The sequence below is a fragment of the Mustela erminea genome, chromosome 15, assembly GCF_009829155.1.
Source record: "Mustela erminea isolate mMusErm1 chromosome 15, mMusErm1.Pri, whole genome shotgun sequence".
Taxonomy (NCBI): Eukaryota; Metazoa; Chordata; class Mammalia; order Carnivora; family Mustelidae; genus Mustela; species Mustela erminea.
Genome location: NC_045628.1, coordinates 76,930,312 through 76,950,729, shown reverse-complemented (window position 1 = coordinate 76,950,729; position 20,418 = coordinate 76,930,312). Strand labels below are relative to the sequence as shown.

The 20,418-nt window shown below is 42.2% G+C and overlaps 1 protein-coding gene across 1 annotated transcript in view; it reads left to right on the top strand.

Moving 5' to 3' along the window:
* LOC116574530 (protein POLR1D-like) overlaps window positions 1–20,418 on the top strand; it is a 45,113-nt gene that overhangs the window by 11,627 nt on the left and 13,068 nt on the right. The window contains exon 2 of the mRNA XM_032315329.1: window positions 17,427–17,501. Coding sequence (XP_032171220.1) covers window positions 17,427–17,501 — 75 coding nt within the window. The remainder of the gene's footprint in view (window positions 1–17,426; window positions 17,502–20,418) is intronic.

Here is a 20,418-nt window from a genome sequence, read left to right as displayed (position 1 = left end):
TTCGCTCACTTTGATAGGAAAATTGTCAGGAATCTCAGTCTCTATATGGCCTGAGAGCCCATGAAGGCTTCCAGGGTGTGCCAAGCAATGAACTCAATTCCGTTTTGACACTTTCTCCCCGAATCAGAGATCCCTGGTTTGGGACTTAGTCCCACAGACTGTGCCCCTTTGCCTCACCCCACTTGTTATGCCAAGCCTGAGTCCAAATGATCGCCTGTGCTTCTAACCTGCTGGCTATAAATTGGAGGTCCCTGCAACTCCCTACTCAGTTTGCTAGAGCAGCTCGCAGAACTCAGAGAAACGTGTTCTTCGGTTTATTGGTTTTTTACAAAGGATACAGAACAGCTAGATGAAGAGGTACGTAGTGTAAGGTATGTGGGTCCGGTGTGCAGTTTCCGTATCCTCTCTCTCCAAGGATCTCTACCTGTTCACCAATCCGAAGCTCTCTGAACCCTGTCCTTGGGGTATTCAAGGAGACTCCCTTAAGCATAATTGATCAAATCCTTGGCCTTTGATGACAGCTTAATTTCTAGCTCTTGTCCCTGCCCCAGAAGTCAGGAGGGGTAGGACACCCAGCCTTCATCTTTAAGTGACCTAGGGGCTTTCTAATTCATTTCCATAACCAAAGACCCCTTTATTGCTCTCTTCATTTAGGAAATTGCAGAGTTTTAGGCACGCTATGCCAGGAACAGATAAAGACCAAATATTTATTTCTTATAAATCACAATGCCACAAGTCCATAGAAGATTGGACTTGGAATCTTCAAGGAATAAGTGGACCATTCTATAATTTGACGTCTGGTGTGCCATTTTTTTACCACAGTAGCTCCTCCATAAGATGAGCAGACTCTTAGATTTTTCCCTTGGATCCTCATGACCAGCTCTTAATTTCTCATCACCATACTTGCTGAGTTAAAAATGGGATCTCAGAATCAATTTTAACTGGAATTCAGTGAGTTAAGGATCACATGTCATTAAGATTCCATAACTAAAATTATTTCAGATCCTGGTTTGCTTGCTTACTCTGTTCTGCATACTTATGCATAAATCCTGGAGCTTGGAATACTTAACAGGATTTTTATTCTGAAGTGTTTAATATAAAATATAAAATGTAAGCATCAATTACCACTTCAGTCCCTGAAAATGAAGAATAAAGAGTATAATCATCCCGTTCTTTATGTGTCAAAGTAAATGCAATGGATTTATGTTGTACATCAGATCTTATAATCTCAGCCTTCTGGACTGGGTTATACAAATTTATTCCTGTTCATTTCTTTATTTACATGGCAAAGATCGTACTTTGTTCTCAAATGGATGGAGAAAACTGGAGTGTCTGATTAGACACCATTCTGCTCAAAATGTCTGTCTTTTGAAGTGTCAGCCTACAGGTGTGTCACCGCCTGCTGCCCAGACTTGCAACGAGCACGCCAAGGGTTCCCTTCTATTTTCTTGTTCTAATAAATTGGTCCCCATCCGAGAGCAGTGTGCTTTAGAACAAGCCAGGACAGGTGGAAGCCAACTGGGCTTATCCCTAGCCAAAAGCAGACAGCCAAGCAGACACGTAACCGTGACTGTAAAGTAAGATGATTGATTGGCCTAGCCACGTGGGAAAACCAGTTTACTCTTCCTTCAAGGTAGTGTTTTCCCATTTACAGGGAAGGAAACTGAGGCCTGGAGAAGTAACCAGGCTAAGGGTATGTGGCTAGTATGTGGGTATGACCTAAGACAGCCTGGTTCCTTAGGCTCAGCTGCTCATGTCTGTGATGATGCCTATGTTACCTCCCTCGGGTACATATGAAAATAACAAAGCTTCATCAAGCATATGCTACAAAGAGTTCCATTTCAGAGAAAAACTGTGGACCAGTAATTCGTATTTATTTCCAAGTTCAGGTGAAAATCTGATGGAAATGAGGCTGTTCTTCATATATCTTTTTTTTTTTTTTTTAAGATTTTATTTATTTATTTGACACAGAGAGAGAGATCACAAGTAGGCAGAGAGAGAGGAGGAAGCAGGCTCCCCAGTGAGCAGAGAGCCCGATGCGGGGCTCGATCCCAGGACCCTGGGATCATGACTTCAGCCAAAGGCAGAGGCTCTAACCCACTGAGCCACCCAGGCACCCAGCTCTTCATTAACCATGGAAAAAATCAATGAGTTAGAGAGTATCTGGTTGGGAAACCAGATACGGATTGACTAATACTTGGTTTGTGAAAATATCATTTTCCATATTGTTACATTTCATTGGCTTTATCTTTATGTTCATTTTAACTGTTTAATCCGTGTTTTACCAAAGCAGAACTTCACCATCCTGAAAATGTAGAAAACATCTTCACAGATCAAGTGAATTAAAGGTGTGTGTTAACTGAAAGGACTGTGGATGTAGAGTCAGAAAGGTCTGGGGGAGAATCAGGTGTACCCTTTAACAGTTGTCCTTGGACAGTCAGCCCTGGTTACCTAATGAAAAGGGAACAGTAACTTCAAGGGTTCTTCTGAGGGTCACTGAGATAAAGTATTAGGCTATTAATCATTATGCACATGATAGATACTCTTAGATAATATATGTGTGTTTCAGTTAACACACAATTATCAATACTATATAACCATTTTTTTAATTTCTTAAAATAATACCTTACATTTGTTCAGTGCTTTATAGTTACAAAGTAATTACATGTGTGGTTTTATTTGATCCCCATAACAACTCTGAAAAGCACAGTGGACATATCTTTATTTTACAGATATGTAACCAAGCTCACAGGATCACTGAGCTAGTGTGTGTCAGGACTAGGACACATCCTTTTCTCCACTCTGTGGTAGCTGCTTTGTCATTTTTCTTATGGAGACTTGAACATGTCCTTGATTCAGATCTAGAAAGGAAGAACTGCATACTCCCTCTCTGAAAGCATTAACAGATGGAGTAGGGAAGGTATAAAGATAGAACAGTTACCTGGAAATTCCATTCAGTCTGGGTCCTTCAGGTAAGATACCCCACTCTAAAGCTTGAACTATCTAGAATGTTGTTTTTGTGGTATACACACTCACTGGGAAGTTACCCATCTGCCCCGGTTGCCTGGAGAAGACCTAGTTCAAGAATGAAAGCAATGAACTATTTGCAAAGCTCAAGAACCCGACCACTGGCCTTCTTTTTATACATAGGATGGGGAGCTTTTATATAATTTGTATCTGATCATGAGTTTCACAGGTCCTTGCTGTTTGAGGTAGTTCTCTTCTAACTGGTTCTCTGCTGTCTCCTGTTAGCCCTTTAAAATCTCTCCCAGTTTCACCAGAGGGCTTGGTTAGCTCTGTCCAACAGGCTGATTATTTTGATATCAAGTATGTGGTATATAGGAAATTTCCTCTGGCTCTACATAGGAAGATAGAATTTCCTTTATGTTATCTGGACCAATGTAATCCTTCCACTTTTCATCAAAACAGAATAATACAAGGGATAAAAATGAATATTCTTTACAGAATAAAAATGAAAGGAGATACTGAAATTAAAAAAATGTTTTGTTTTGCCAAATTCAGTTCCTGAAGCGAACTACATTGTCCCTCCCAAGAAACACTGGTACAAAGAAAGCCCTTTAATACCACTCATCTTTTTCATTCCTCACAATGCATGAGCAAGCCAGGCCTTAATCTCATTTGACGGAAGGAAACACACTCAGAAGGGTCATAACGTGCCCTAGAACACCCAGTTGGCTGGTGGAGCTGGCGCCCTCTGTTCCACTCCGTTTTCCAGCATAAAACAGGGGTTTGCATATTAAAAGGTTTTGATCTCTCATGCTTTGAAGTTAATAATTTAGGTAATTTTGTGTAGGTTTTCGTTTTTATGTGATTAAGCAATCATAGCAAATTACTTTAAGAAATATTTGCCAGACACAGTGAATTCCAGTTGGACCACTCCTGAATCCCGGCAGGACCAAGTTTCCCATAAGGCTTTGCTGGGCGGGGTTCGCTCTCTGCGTGTGTTTCAGAACACGACTGCAGACAGGCTGTAGCACTGGGCTGGGGTTAGTGCAGCTCTTTGCAGTGTTGGTCTCTAAAGGCAATGATCCTGGGCGAAAACATACTAAGTAGAGTCTATCCCCTTCTAGCTCCTATCAGGATGATGGAGACATGCCATCTTCAGTTGGGGGTGGGGGGTGAGAAATACTGATAATTTTGAGGTAAATTTTCAAAAAAAAAAAAGAAAAACATAACTGTTTAGTTTTTCATTTTGGTTTCTTTCCTTCCGCATTATAGTAAACAAAACCTGTAATTATCTGAATGTGAGGCCTCTCTGGAACTAATACAGAATTTTAGTACATGGCCCTACTTCTCTCAAGCGAATGCTAAGGGAGAATTGTGAATTTGGGGGTTTGATATTTCAAGTGAGATGCGGAATTAGGTTCTGAGCCTTTGTATTGAAAACACAGTGCCCTTTTCTGTAAGCATGAGAGTACATCAAGACTTTGGGAGCAGGCCAAAGTATGCTGTTTGGATAATCAGAGAGATCTGTCTCTCTCTCAGAATGTTCCCCTGCAGCCTCAATCGGTTACCCATTCGGTGTATAGCTCAGTTCTAACCTTCACTAGCACGACTCCAGCCAGTGAGCTGGCAGCTGCTGCTCCATCCCCCAGGATGGCTTGCATGCCAGGAATACACACACTGACTCTAGTAGGTGCAGCTCCTTAAAAGCATAGCAGTAATAAACGGACAGGACCACGTTTACGACACTGATTTGTAAAACGCGTAGTGAAATATCTGTACCAGAACATGCTTTCCTAGTTCCCGTCTTGGTTAAGGTCATTACGAGCAAGTACTTTGTAGGTCCGAGTAAGGAAACGCTCCTCCAATAGTTGGCTGGGTCTTGAGGGTGTTGTGCTAGCTGGTATCACCCTGAACGGAACCATTCTTGTGGCTGTTGATCTCTTGTTTGTACGGTACCACATGGACCTAAAGCTTGGGTGAGCTGGCAATGGCATTTTTTCTGCTTTGGGCCTTTCTCCTATAGCTCCTAGCCCTCCCGTGCTGGTGCGCTCCTCCCCTTTGGGGACCTCCACAGCCTTTCCGGTGCCCCCTCCAGGGTTGCTCATCTCACCATCTGTAGGGATGCGTTTGGGGATCGGGGGTGGCGGAGCTCAGCACCTTCTCCCCACTACAGGGGAAGCCACTCCAGGGGCTTCAAGGGGAAGTGTAAAACCTTACTTGCATAGTTCTGTGGTTCTGGCTGTCTTATTTGGGGAGCCGTCTGAGTACTTAGAACTTCTTAAAAGGTATTCCTCAGAGGGACACTACTGCCAAAGTTAGGTTCATCTGTGGGCCTACCGCTAATTCCATTAACTACTACATTATGGAAATAATGGAGTTTTTCCCCCAATGCACTTGTCTGTACAATAACCAAGAATTTTTTTAAATTGGAAAATGGGATTGGAATTTGCCCTGTTTTACTTAAACTCCTTGTTATATAAATTAGCACCTGAAAGACAACTTGAAACACTGGAGGGTTTGTGAAGAGTCTAGAACATACTGGTCGGTTTCAAGAATTTATTTTTACATGGTAGATTAATGTACTTAGTTACCAATGTAGAAAATATCAGTGTCCGAGTGTATATGTACCTTTTTTCCTCCCAGAAACTCACTGTGCCAGTTTTGAAGGGGAAACTACTGTATCTCTCAAAGTACTCTTTGATACCTAGTGTGAAAGATAAGGGAACACGGCGGTCAAGAGGAAGCCCAGGGGAAAAAAAAAAAAAAAAGAGGAGGCCCAGGGCCCACAGTGTGCAGATGTGAGGGAAGCACACTGCTCTGGGCTTCTTGCTCTTGCACAGGCTCTTCATGGAATCTTGGACCTTTAGGCTAGACTCTGCCTTGCAGCGAGAGGCCCCAGGGTGAGAGACGCACTAAGCCAGTGTCCGTGCCCATGAAGTGCAGGCTTTCTCCTCCTGCATTGCTGCATTTCTAAGAACTAGAGGTATCAATTGGGTTTCTTTCCATTTAATTCCTAAAAATTGCTTAATTCCATGGATACCAGGTAAATTTTTTATCTTGCCATGCTACTTAAAGAGAACAGTTTCGCAGGTGTGTTTTAAAATGAAAACACTTTTTAAAGATCATGAAATGACTAGGAAATCCTACACATTCTGGAATTTTCTATCTTCATTTTTTTCCATCCCTTGGCTCTTGGCGCTAAGTAGAGTTCATGGTCACATGTTGAACCAGACACTGAGGACCTACAAGGAGGGGGCAGCTGATTTTCCAGCAGATTACCACAGCCCTGCCTGCATAACTGCAGGAGATAGCTTTAGCAGGCCAACCGGACTTTCTGCTGAGGAAGCATTGTCTGGGCCAGTCTGCAGAGAACTGCAGATCACTTGTGTGAAATGGAGCTCCTTTGGATTAAGACAGTGATTTACAGACCACGCTTGTGGTGAGTTGGCTTCTCTGGTATGCAGCGTATTATCGAAGGATGGCATGCCAACTTCAGCCCTCCCTGAAGAAAGCTGCACAGGCACACTTCAGAGACTTTATACTGTAATTTTCTCTTTTGTACAACTGTTGTGGCTTGCTTTCTTTTTTGCATTTTGAATGACTATTTGGTGAGAGTTAGAATTTTATGTTATGTTTGGGGTTTTGTAGCTTTCCACCAGGTTTTCCTCTCCTTTACCAAAGTCATGCAGCAGCCATGTTAGTTTTTCTTTGCTCTCATGTTGGCTCCCTTCCATGGCCATATTTCTAGAACACTTTTTTTTTTTTGCAGTTTTCATCAGTTTTGTTCTTCAAAGCATCCATTCTCTTAAGGAGATAACAAAATGCTCTCATTGATTAAAAGAATTCAGTAATAATTTTGACCTTAGATTCTTTCGATTTATTTCTCCCTACTAATATTTCAGTGTGTGTAGAGTTTTTAACTTAACATTTGCCCTACCAGAAAGATATGCTGCTGTTCCTGCAATTGTAGAATTCATGGGCTTTTCTAGTTAGAGTTCACTGTTTTCTAAGTTTGTCCTCCACTATCCCTACCCCACCTCTACAAAGTTTTTTTAATAAGAGATCTTGATTTTCTCTGTAACATAAAATTTACCATGGCACATAATTAGGTCTTATGATATAAACTGGAAATGAATCCCTGTATTTTCTGCAGGTGGCTCCTTAATCAGGATTTAAGAATAGGAAAACAAACAAACAAACAAAAACAAGAAGAAGAATAGGTATCTGTAAAAGATACTTAACTACTTTGAAAATGAGGTCATTTCATTTTTTCTTTTCTTTTTTTTTTAAGATTATTTATCTGACAGAGAGACACAGTGAGAGAGGGAACACAAGCAAGGGAAAGTGGGAAAGGGAGAAGCAGGCCTCCCACCGAGCAGGGAGCCTGACACAGGGCCCGATCCCAGGACCCCGGGACCATGACCCCAGCCGAAGTGACTGAGCCACCCAGGCACCCCGAGGTCATTTCATTTTGAGGCCATTCCTATGGTGAAGCATCTTATGACCTGAGTGATAAGGCTTTCCTCTAAGAGCTAAACTAGTAAGAGTCAGCCCACATATTAACTGTTAATTGAATTGGTAATCTCTCTAGAATAGTAACCCATACTCGGAAGTCACCCTATAATGGAAGCTGTGGAGATTTAAGAATGTCAAAGTTGAGGTAGAAGGTCTGGAGTGTTACCTTCACTACAACAGTTCTTGTCAACTGAATACAAATCAGTAACAGTAAAATATTACAACCTTCCCTTAAATGCCTCTCTTGAGCTTCTTGAGGGTTGGGAGCATCCCTTCTAATAGCGTAGTGTAAGAGTTAGCTAGTTAACGAAGATCCTGGGCCCCAGAGTTCATTTCCCAGGCCCATCACTTACTGGCTCTTGGGGCTCTTTTACTTACTTTCTCCTGGCCTCTTTCTCAGTAAACTAGCTGTTACACAGAGGAGCTGTGAGGATTGAGTGTAAGACACATGGTATATAGTTACTGCTGCCATTATTACATTTCATCATAACCCCAGAGGTGCATATTACGTGCTTATTATACCTTGAACCTGGGCAGGAAGGTAGCCCCATATATCACAAACACACGTGGTCACTAGGTCGCTCTGTCACTAGGTATCTGGCCCTCAGTGCCATTCATAACCCGGGAAGCATGCACCTCGCGTTTTGACTTGGACGCTTGAATGGAAATTGGTGGGTTGCGCCACTGTTGACTCAGGCAGATACGACTTTGGTGTACAGGAAAGATCTGGGCTGCAGAAGGGGTTAGAAGAGAAAAGACATATTAGCTTGTTGAATGTCCGCAGCATGGATGCAATACACTGTACCATAAGAAGATGTTTCCCAGCAGTGCTGTGCTTCCGTTTCCCTGCTTGTCACGGCCCTGCAGGTTCCCGTGATTTAGTGCAGTGTTAGGAAGGCTTCTACGTGGAGGCTGAATGACATTTGCAATGTTAAACCATATGACTTGTATATGCAAATGTGTAGGTTTATAGAGAGTGTACACGAAGTTCAGTATTGATTCATTAATCATTTTAGTATTTTGCAGGGAGATTTTAAAACATTCAAAACTTGGGTTTTCAACTTTTTACGTTATTAACGTATTAAGGTAGTTAACCTTTTGGTAAATGTATTAAAATGTTACCCACACTAAATGCAGTTACATACTGTTTTTTAATACTTTAGATTATTAGAACAGAATAGGACAAAATTTATGTTCCTGGAACATAATTTATGGGGGCATCTGAGAGGCTCAGTTGCGTGAATGGCTGCCTGCAGCTCAGGTCGTGATCTCGGTCGGCATCCTAGGATCAATCCCACATCCCCGCTCCCCCAGCGGAGTCTGTTTCTCCCCCTCCCTCTGACTCTCACTTCCCAGTTCATGCTCACTTGCTCTATTTCTCTCCCGCTCTCTCTCACTTTCTCTCTCTCTCAAATAAATAAAATCTTTTAAGAAAGTAATTTATGGGGGCGCCTGGGTGGCTCAGTGGATTAAGCCGCTGCCTTTGGCTCAGGTCATGATCTCAGTGTCCTGGGATCGAGCCCCGCATCGGGCTCTCTGCTCAGCGGAGAGCCTGCTTCTCTCTCTCTCTGCCTGACTCTCTGCCTACTTGTGATCTCTCTGTCAAATAAATAAATAAAATCTTTTTAAAAAAAAGTAATTTATGTAAAAATCTTAATTTTAACTGTATAGTGATTTTACTGAAATCAAGGCAAGAAAATAAATTTTATGGAATAAATACATAATATATGAATGTATATCTTTCAGTGTCTTTCTGTATTTATCCAAATATTACCAACTCATAAACAGAATTATCAGTGTGTGCAAATCAGTGTGTGCAATAAGTTAATACTATCATCTCTGGTATTTTTCTGACTTTCAATCATTTAGAAAAACATAGCTTTTCAAAATTATTTATTTATTTGACAGAGAGACACAGCGAGAAAGGGAACACAAGCAGGGGGAGTGGGAGAGAGAGAAGCAGGCTTCGCGCTGAGCAGGGAGCCGGAGGCAATGCTCAATCCCAGGGCCCCGGGATCATGACCTGAGCAGAAGGCAGACACTTAACGACTGAGCCACCCAGGCACCCCCACATGTTTTTTTATTTTAATTGTAATGAAGGTATGTTTAAAATGGTAGGAGGAATGAATATATTTATTTAATAGCTTTTAGCTTGTTTTATAACCTGTAAATATTTTGAAATAGGGTCCCTCAGTGGGCCTGAGAAAGGAGTGGTAGTAACATCTATTGGTATGGGGCAAACAGGAGATCAGGAGAGTCCTGCAGAGAAGGTAACACGTAATCCAGATGGCTGGTGACAAGCCCACGGACAAGGAAGTGGCTGGCATGCAGAGCGGCTGGGACAGAGTGTGGGGCCCGAACAAAGCTCCACCGTGCACACAGTGGCAGCTACAGGGCTGCCGTTGGGCTGGGTGTCCAGCCAACGTAGGCTCTGGACCCACAAAGTGAAGGCCCAGGAATGTGGTAATCCCACCGGCCACATCTCACCTGGCAAGGCCTTGGGGAGACCGGCCAGTAAGCCCCCACCACGGTCTCCGTTAGCTTGCTCAGACCCCCAACACTGAGTACTTCTATTTCAGAGCAGTTAGCATCTCCGCTAAGAAATGGAGTTTAGAGAATGTGAACAGAGATGAATGAAGTGGGCTTTGCTCATTCACGTAATGACGCAAAAGAATATTAGAAGCCAAACAAAGGTCATTTGTCTGTGGTAGCCCACAAAGGGAAAGGTGTTTTCCAAATGGGAAAGCTTGCTGAGATGTTCAAGCAGCCCTAGAGGCTGTCCATCCTGATGGGAAAGATTCCAGCTGTGCCTCATTCTGAGCAGATTCAGCTTCTCGGGTCCACATCTAGGCTTTTCCACCTCGGCCTGATGCTCCGTGCTTCCCGGGCCGCCGTGCTTGTGCGCTGCTATTCACGTCTGGCTGCCGCCAGAGATGGCTCAAGTCGCCCATGGCCATGGGCTCCTTTCATTGCATTTCTTTGCCCTGTGACACATGGTCTCACTGCCGTGCCTTCCTCATCCTCGTCTTGTCTCTTCCATCTCCCCCAGCATCTCCTCCTCGGCTACACATACAGCACTTTTCCTCTTAAATCCTTGCTTTAAATCCGCACCCGAACCCGTTCATCCTGCAAATCTTAACTGAGGACCAACCATGGGCCAGACATAGGGAAAACTAGAGTGAAAAAGACCAGTCTCCTGACCTCTAGGAGTCTGGTCAAGTAAAAAACACCTCTCCTGTGTCTTGTGCTACTTATCAGAATACTTCGATCCAAATATTTCATCCTTATAGCAACCTTGTAGGGTTACGATCATCAAAGTAAAAAGCACTCCACGTGTTTGATTTTTCCAGCATTGCTTAAAACACTGCTTCTTATTTTCTGGTATATGTTGGCATGAAACCATCAAGTTTTGTTAATCCTGGATTCAGATTCGTGCTCCCCCATTGACCTCTGGTGTTTTATCAGCATAAGTTGTTTTGACAAATGAAGGAACTTTTCTCGTAACTCTTCCTGTTATGTTAAAAATAAATCTTAAATATGTTATAAGTAAATATTGAGGTTCCCTCCCCACATTCCCTAGGTAATCCAGTATTTATTTCTGATGTACCCATACCGGTCTTTATTTGATGTACAGCCCCTACTCTAAGCCTCCACAGGGAACGCCCTCACTCACTGTGCATGTCACGTCACAGAGCATGTGCTTAATGGAGGTTAGCCAAACTTAACATAATCGACAGAATTAACTTCTTGGGCTACCATCTTTTTTTTTTTTTAAGATTTTATTTATTTATTTGACAGAGAGAGATCACAAGTAGATGGAGAGGCAGGCAGAGAGAGAGATAGAGGGAAGCAGGCTCCCTGCTGAGTAGAGAGCCTGATGTGGGACTCGATCCCAGGACCCTGAGATCATGACCTGAGCCGAAGGCAGCAGCTTAACCCACTGAGCCACCCAGGCGCCCGATTGGGCTACCATCTTTTAACAGAAATAATTCTTTTCATTTCCCAAATGATCTCAGTGCTCCTATTGAGTTTTACCTTCAAAAACCTTCTCCACAATTTGAATGTTCTTACCTTTCTGTACAGCCGATAGGTGAACCCAGACAATTAGATGTTTTCTGAAATTAAGGATGGCCTGAATTTCTTCATCTATATCTATAGTCAAATTACTGAACAGTACAGAACCCACATTTTATCGTGTGGTTTCTGCCAATCCACTCAGCAGCTAGTTAGTGCTGACTGATTATGAGCTGAAGGCAGATGTCCAGCAGGGAGCTGAGGCATCTGGCCCTGTATTTTTTTTTTTTTTTTTCAGTGTTCTATGGTCTGACATCAAATCCTTATTGAAGATCAAGTAAATCATTCCTTTTTTTTTTTTTTCTTCAAAACTTACCACTCCACGGGAAGACACTGAGGTTGCTATTAATAAAGCTGTTTTTAAATTTTGCCCAATGCCTTACTATATGTGGACAGCTTGGGCATGAGCTGCTGGCCTTCCGCACTGACCATACGCTGGGCCTGGCGGGGGTCTTCTGGTCAGCAGCAGCCGAAGGCATCGCGCTGGTTTCTGCCCATTTTCCAAGTCTGTGTGCTTGTTACCAGGTTATGCTTTTTGAACACGAGACCCTCCCCTCTTATTTCAGACACTTTTCCCGTCCATCATGTGACAGATACTGTACTCTTGGTTGATCAAAGGTAACTTGTTTTTAGTAACTTTTTTCTTTTTTGGAACTATAATTATACCTACAGAAAAGGGCACAAATCCTAACTGGATAGCCTGATAAACTGTCAGAGTTAACGCACCTATGTCCCCAGCTCCTCGATCACAAAGCACAATGTTAGCCCCCCGGAAGCCGCTTCGGACCCTCTCTGTGTCTTTCTTGAACAACTACTTGATGTTTAGCTTTTCCAATTTTCTTCCTTTAAAGATCTAGTTTTCTCCTGTTCTCCATTATTTAATTTGTCAATTCTCAAATCTCTGTTGTTCCATTTCAGTTGCCTTGGTTTTCTCGCTCCCCTTGCTATAGACCGATGGCGTTCGTTAACTCTCGGTTCATTTATGTGAGTAAAAAGAAACACAGACCCAGATAACTCAAAACTAATTGGCTCGACTTTGGATTTTAAGATGATTTTGTACCAGATTTGCCTTCCCACTTGGCTTCTATTTCAGCTGCTATTATCATCCGTTCACATTCCTTAAGCATCTACCAGCTGGCTAATGGAATGAACAGGCAGGCCTGAGGAAGCCCCGCAAGGGCGGAAAACTGGGCGGAGACAATGCACACGTGGGTCGTGGAAAACTTAACTGCATTTGATTCCTGTGCCCAGAAAACAGTCTGCTTAATGAGGTGGCTTTCTTGGACTTCTTGTTTGCATCCAACTGTATATCTTAATATAACAAAATTTGTTTTACAAAGAAACCTTTAGGATGTTGAAGAATCTAAATATAAAAATTACCCAGAACTGAACTGTATCTCAATAATTGTTTACTTGCCCAAGTTCTCTGAATACTTAGCGCTTCCGTATTCTCCTGCTGTTTGCTTTTCCTGTATTTTAATGCAGCTGACACTTGCATTTCATCCTCTTGTTAAATAACTATCTTGTTTCTTGGGCTTGATGTTTCATAATCTTTAAGGATTTAAGCCTCTGCGCCAATGTGCAGTAGAAGCTGGCTTTGCTCCGTCCTTACCCAAGAATCATGAGCCAGACTTCCAGGAGAAATAATAGGGGCCACAATAAGTTCCCTGAAGAATTCCCTGACTTTCGGTTCTTCTCCCCTGAATTTTGAAGATGGTGTTGTTATTGCTGAGCAAGTGCACGATTGCTAGGAATCTTTCTTTTCCTGTTTGCAAGTAAAGCCCTGCAGACGGAGCTCAGGCAGGAGAATTTGGGGTGGGAAGTGGTAGCAAATGCTCAACATTCTTAGGACAAAATAGTGCAGCGTCCTTCCTTCCTCCGCCTCTCCGGTTCTCCAAGTGAGTGCAGACGCAGCGGCAGCTCTGTTAGGCCTCGCTTCCCCCCTTTATTTTATTTTTTGTCTTTAATGATTAAGGGGAAACATTTCCTCAGGGCTTGCTGTGCAAATGTTTGTGGAGAAGATCAGAGGACGTGTAGCCTTTAAGCATGTGCAGGGGGCATTTTGTTTGGCGGATTTTTCTCCCTCCTCCACTCTCTGTCCTTTTCCCTGCCCCCTCCCTCTCCCTGTCCCCTCTCTCCCTCCCTGGTCCCCTGTCCCCTCTCTCCCTTCCTGGTCCCCTCTCCCCTACTCCTCCTCCAGGATTACTAGCAGTGCTGCCTTAGACAAGTTAGGCAGGGTACCACTTTACTCAACTGTAAACTAGTCGCCATAACTATGTTGTCCTGTTCAGATAGGATGGCACTTTGCCAACAGTAAAGCTCCATGCCAACGTTACATGGTGTTAAACCAATCACAAATACCAACTGGGGCAGTGGGGGTCCCACCTCCCATGCTTGCTAGGGACTGAGCGCGCCCCTCTCTTCTGTCACAAGTGAATTCCTTCTACCTTGTCACCCTTTCTCATACCTATACCTTCTCTTCTATTTGACTGTGGTTATTAAGTCAGATCTCTGAAATCATGGCAGAGAAAGCTAATGACAGTGCTGGAGATGGTTTTACATGAAATCAAAACTATATAAACATCAACTTCTGGGGCACCTGGGTTGGTTGGGTGTTTGCCTTCCGCTGGGGTCATGGTCCCAGGGTCCTGGGATAGAGCCTGTGGGGAGCCTGCTTCTCTCTCTCCCCCTGCCACTCCCCCTGCTTGTGCTTGCTCGCTTTCTCTCTCTCTCTCTCTGTCAAATTTAAAAAAAAAACAAAACATGAAAGTCTTGAAGGTGCCTAGAATATGGGCTCGGGATCTCTGCCAGGTCTTAAATTGAATATTGTTTTCTGCAGATGTGCAGCATTTCAGCTGTCTTATGACACAAATGGGCTTTTGTGGGCTGGTCCAAGAGAGCTAGGGAAACATTTTACCATGGATTTTATGGGAAAATGCATTCTAGTTTATTTGTGACTGACACACAGTTTGTTCATAATTGGGGAGCTGCCCAAAAAGCTTTTTCCCTTAAGATTTTTTCACTTTCTGCCGTCAGGAGAAGAGATATAAGTATGGGCGGATCTAAGTATGATGGGTCCCTGCTTTTATTTAGAAACTACCACACTTACTGATGGGAAGGGGGAGGAGGTGTTCTGGGAATATTTTTACCCTTTGATTTTTTAACTTACATCTGTGAGGGTGAAAAAGGATCTTTGGAACTAGATAGGATGCATTTTTCATGAAATACTGGATGAGACAAGGCCCTCAGATCACATCAAGAGGATATTTTATTATCATTATTATTATTATTGTAAAGAGATGGGAGGAAGAATGTGTGGAGGCCAAGGGCAGGCTGCCCCCACACGGGCCACTTGGTGTAAAAATCATTTTGAGTTAACCAAAACCTCGCAGATGCCGGGAAAAAAGCTCCCTGCCTTCCCCTCAACTGCCTAAATTTACTTTGGAAAGGAGAGCCTGTACCAGGCAGAGAGCTAGTAACTGAGACTCCCCTTTACCTACAAAACTGATCTGCCTAATAGAGCAACCTTGTTTTTCCAAACTTCTTCTCTTACCTTCTTGCTAAATGCCTTCCTCCCTTTTATATCCTCAGGTCCTACCTGTCTCCTTAGCTCATTCATGCTGCCGCACCATCTTTGAAATGTCTTGTCTCTATGGATTCCCCTTATGCACACTATTCAATTTGATTTTCTCCTGTTAATCTGTCTCATGTCAGTTTGGTTCTAAGTCCAGCTTGAGGGACCGTAAGGCAGTTGGGGTCTTCCTCCTGGACTGATGATCTGTGGTAAGCAGATGCACTTACCTATTCCTGATGCCAGGAGGCTGGGCTGTGAAACACGGTCTGACTGAACATGAACAGGGCATCAGACAGTGTCTAAGGTGGTCAGTATTTGATTCTTTGCTGACATGGTCGGGTGGGCTCTCCAGGATGAAGCAGAGAGAGTCCAGCTGCTGAGTCAGCTGAAAAGATTTTTTTTTTTAAGATCTCACTGTTAGTAGGAGTTTATTGAAAAATGTGTAAATTATACAAAAATAGATTTGTTGAAGATCCAGAGGGTGGTGAAATAGTTTGACAGCATACTAATAGAAATTAGAGGTAAATACCAGGAGAAGCAGATTTTTCGTAAGGGTTGAGATTGAATTTTTTTGGTGAGTAGAGAAGGGTGATGCAGAGGACTGCTATATTTTATTATAAGTCTTTAAATAATATTTGCTTTTTTAAGCTATCTGCTTCGATAAAATGAGAATCATTATGAAATATTCATAGAATGTTCACATCATTGGAGGATTATGTAAATTGTATCTGTAGTAGTGCTATAATAGCATAATTAAATGTTTTTATATAGAATCAATGCATAATTACCAGTTCCAAAATTTTGTGATTAGATATATAATTCTGTCTTTGGACTATATTTGTCTCTAACTTCATACCTCTCTTTTCTTTCTTTCTTTTTTTTAAGATTTTATTTATTTATTTGACAGACAGAGATCACAAGTAGGCAGAGAGGCAGGCAGAGAGAGAGGGGGGGGGAAGCAGGCTCCCTGCTGAGCAGAGAGCCCAACACGGCCCTTGATCCCAGAACCCTGGGATCATGATCTGAGCCAAAGGCAGAGGTTTTAACCCACTGAGCTACACAGGCACCCCATACCTCTCTTTTCTTAACTTTAATACTTACATAGCATAAGTAATAGTAAAGTCAGGAATGGTCATCTTCCTATTCTATTACCCATAGCACCTTGCATGGTACCTTGGACATAGTAGAATTTCAGAATAGGGTTGATAAGTACATTTCCTGGAGGTTTTTTTATTATTATTATCTTTCTAAAAATGGCACAAATAGCACAGATTCACTCTGAAAAAATAGAAAATGTAGAAAAGCATTCAGAAAAAGAAAAAAAACAAACTTTAAAATCACCCAGAAACTCATCTTACCATCTTGATAATACTTCTCCAAATGTTTTCCTATGTAATATATAATGCAAATAAATTTGAAATAAAAATTATCCAGGGGCTCTCAGGTGGGTCAGTTGATTGAGCAGTTGAGTGTCAGCCTTTGGCTCAGGTCATGATCTCGGGGCCTTGGGGTGAAGCAGGCTTCCTGCTCAACAGGGAGTCAACTCTCTCTCTCTCTCTCTCCCTCTCTCTCTGTCTCAAATAAATAAATAAAATCTTTAAAAAAAAAAAATCATCCCGGGCTTCTGGGTGGCTCATTCATTAAACATCTGCCTTCAGCTCAGGTCATGATCCTGGGGTCCTGGGTTCGAGCCCCGCATCAGGCTCCCTGCTCAGCAGGAAGCCTGCTTCTTCCTCTCTCACTCTCCCTGTTTGTGTTCCCCCCTCGCTGTCTCTCTGTCAAATAAATAAAATCTTTTTTAAAAAAATTACCCAATGCACACTATAAAGTAGATAAAGTAGAATTTCTAGGTCAGCAGGTATGTGGTATTTTGAAGGCTCTTTATCGTGTTGCCAAACTGTCCTCCGGAAATGTTATATCAGCTGCAGTCCCCGTTAACAGAGCAAATAGTATGCACTTCTCTCTCACTAAGGGCCAGAAACATTCTTATCCTTGTTGGGTCCATTATTATTTCTTAGAATAATAATGCATTTGAACATTTTAAATATGGATGTGCTTTTGTCATTTTGTCTTTGATTTTCAGTGTTTTCCCCTTCGTATAGAAAGTTTCTTTTTAATGTTACTTATATTTCAAAACTATCAACCACGTGTTTTAAATTTTAAAAATTTCTCCCCAATTTTGAAGTTTTATGCTTCAAAAGCTGGTCATTCTGCTAGGTCATAGATGTTGGAAAAAACTGATTTTTCAGAATTTGGTGGAGTGACTGCCTCTCAAATCTCTTTTTTTCCCCATCAGGAAAGCAATTGAAGAACTGCTTAAAGAGGCAAAACGTGGGAAAACGAGAGCAGAAACTATGGGACCTATGGGTTGGTAAGTTCTTGAGTAATCTTCCTTAAAACAGTATTAAAACAGTATTAAAGAGAAAGTCTTGGCTGAAGATGTGGATATGTCAGTCTTTAGCAGATGGAGGGAATATAAAACTGTGACTGTGGAGGAAATCACCCAGAGGCGAGCAGGAGAGTGGGAGCCCTGCTGAGAGTCAGCACTGGAGGGGCTTTGAGACCCGGAAGGAGAGGGCAGGGAGTGTGGACAGGAGAGCAGTCCTTATAGCGCTATGAACAAGCCTTTGTTCACAGAACCCCAGAAGACACATAGATACAAGCCCAGAGGCACCAACTGCCCAGAGGCACCGTGTGAGAGAGATATCAGTGTCCATTATTTGAGGATCTCTGTTTTAGTTATGGTCCTTAGTCAATGGAAATTTCTTTTTAAAATTCGACTTGCAAGTATTTATATTATGTGACAGTTCAGCTGTGTAGAACTAAAGTTTGCCTTTACAGTTTCTACACACACAACAGAGCCCTAAGACTTAAAAGTTTAGAAACAAAGGAAGAATTTAATCTTAAGAATTTAATCTTAAGCATTTTTAAGATTCATTTTAGCCATAACACAGGCTTCAATAAATATGCTGACTCCACAATCCGCCTCCGTAGTAGGTTCTACATTCTAGAACCTACTACGGTGGCGGATTGTGGATGATTAGAGTTAGATGTAACTTCAGAATGTACCTCATTCTGTAGACTTGACTCTTAGAACCGTGCATATGGTTTACATAAAATATAAAACAAAGTTAAATAAATAGAAGGAAAAGGCAATCCTTAAAAATCAAGCAAAACAAAACAAATAGACCTAAAAAGCCATTTAGTGGATGGCTTAGCCGCACATAAAGGAACTCCTTCGGAGCTGAAATTGGACTCTGTACCCAAAGGAACTAACAAGAAATCCTAAACTGTTTTCAGTCATCATATTGTCAACAATACTGATGTTTTTCTGAAATTGTCACGTAACAGGATAACACAAAGTAAATATTTATTTGCTAAAAATACCCTCATCTCCAGTGTCAAAGAGACACAGATATAAAATCAAAGTAAAAACCTATAATCCTAAATTTGAATTGGAAATATCAGTACAAAACCATGCTAGAGTTTCTCTTAAAAATAAAAAGAAGAAGAAGAAAGATAGGAAGGAAGGAAAGCTTTTTCCAGCTCTGTTCATGGAAAAGTGCTAGAAATGATGACCGCCCACTTGGTAGCAGTGAGTGCCCCTGGCATCCAGATTGCAATATATAAATACCACTTCTCACTAAAAGAAGACCAAGAACATTAGAAAAATAACTGATTGCAGATCCGAGGCAGTGCCTGGAGTTCACCAGACAGCAAGTTAGAGGTCACAGTCCCCAGACTGCCCTCGCTGCCTTTTTTTTTTTTTTAAGATTTTATTTATTTATTTGAAACCGAGAAATCACAAGTAGGCAGAGAGGCAGGCAGAGAAAGAGGGGGAAGCTCCCTGCTGAGCAGAGAGCCCGATGCAGGGCTTGATCCCAGGACTCTGAGACCATGACCCGAGCCAAAGGCAGAGGCCTAACCCACTGAGCCACCCAGGCGCCCCTCTAGCTTCTTATACCAGCTGCAAATTCAGGAAGTTCCCCAAAGTACCCTCCTCTTCCGTAAGTCACTGACGAATTCATACAATTCACAGAAAGTTATGATACTGACAGTTACAGTTTATTACAGGGAAAGCATACAGATTAAAATCAGCCCCAGTAAAGGCATGAAGGGCATTGTCTGCGAGGGTTCTAAATGTGAAACTTTTGTTGTCTCCTCCCTAGAGTCAGGATACATTACCCACACAGCTTATCAGGGAAGCTCACCCAGGCCTTGGTATTCAAAGTTTTTTATTGGGATTCCATTACTTAGGCATGATTAATTAATTGCTCACATGGTTGATCTCAATCTCCAGTTTGACATGGACCACATGACCCAAAGCTCCCACCCTAAATCACATGCTTGGGGTTTTTTTGTCGGGGGGGGGGCAGTGGGGAGGAGGCATGGTCAGCTGTTACCCTAAGACCATCAAGTGGGGCCTGACCCATCTTAAGATCTATCCGGAACAAAGACAGGTCTGTCAGATGTAACATTACCTCTGAGAATTGAGATTACCTCCCAGAGGCCAGACCTCTCTGTGCATAAGGCCAAACTCTTCCTACACAGGCAGAAAATGTGTTAAAAGGAGCCAGAAAGTGAGGTCAGAAAGACTCAAGAAACCACCTGAAAGGTCTCCCACTAGATGGGATAATTTGATCACCAAGAAGAATAAAGTTATCATGAAAACTTAAAATCTATGAAGTCATAATGATAATCACAAAAGAAGCTTAATGGTCCCTTTTGGAGAATGCTGTGGAACCAAATCATTATTTATAAAATGGGCAAATAGAAAAGAAGAATAAAACATTTATTCTGTTCCCTGTACCAATTATACCTCAGAATTACCAAATAATTATTGAAAAAAACTTTGTTGTAGAAGTACTACCCAGGATGCCTGGGTAGCCTAGTCAGTTAAGCCACTGCCTTTGGCTCAGGTCATGATCCCAGGGTCCTGGGATCGAGTCCTGCATCGGGCTCCTTGCTCAGAAGGGATCCTGCTTCTCTCTCCGCCTCTGCCTGCCACTCTGCCTGCTTTTGTGCTCACTCTCTCTCTTTGACAAATAAATAAATAAATAAAATCTTCAAAAAAGAAAAAAAAAGGTACATCTATTAAATGGACAAGGATTACAGAATTAGAGCATCATTTGAATTCTTAGCCACTCAATAAGAAAACAATCTGATTTTAAAATAGACAAAAGATTTGAAGAAACACTTTACTGAAAATGATGTAGGATTGGCCAATCAGCATATGAAGAGATGCTCAAAACATTGGTTACCAGAGAAATGCAAATTAAAACCATAGT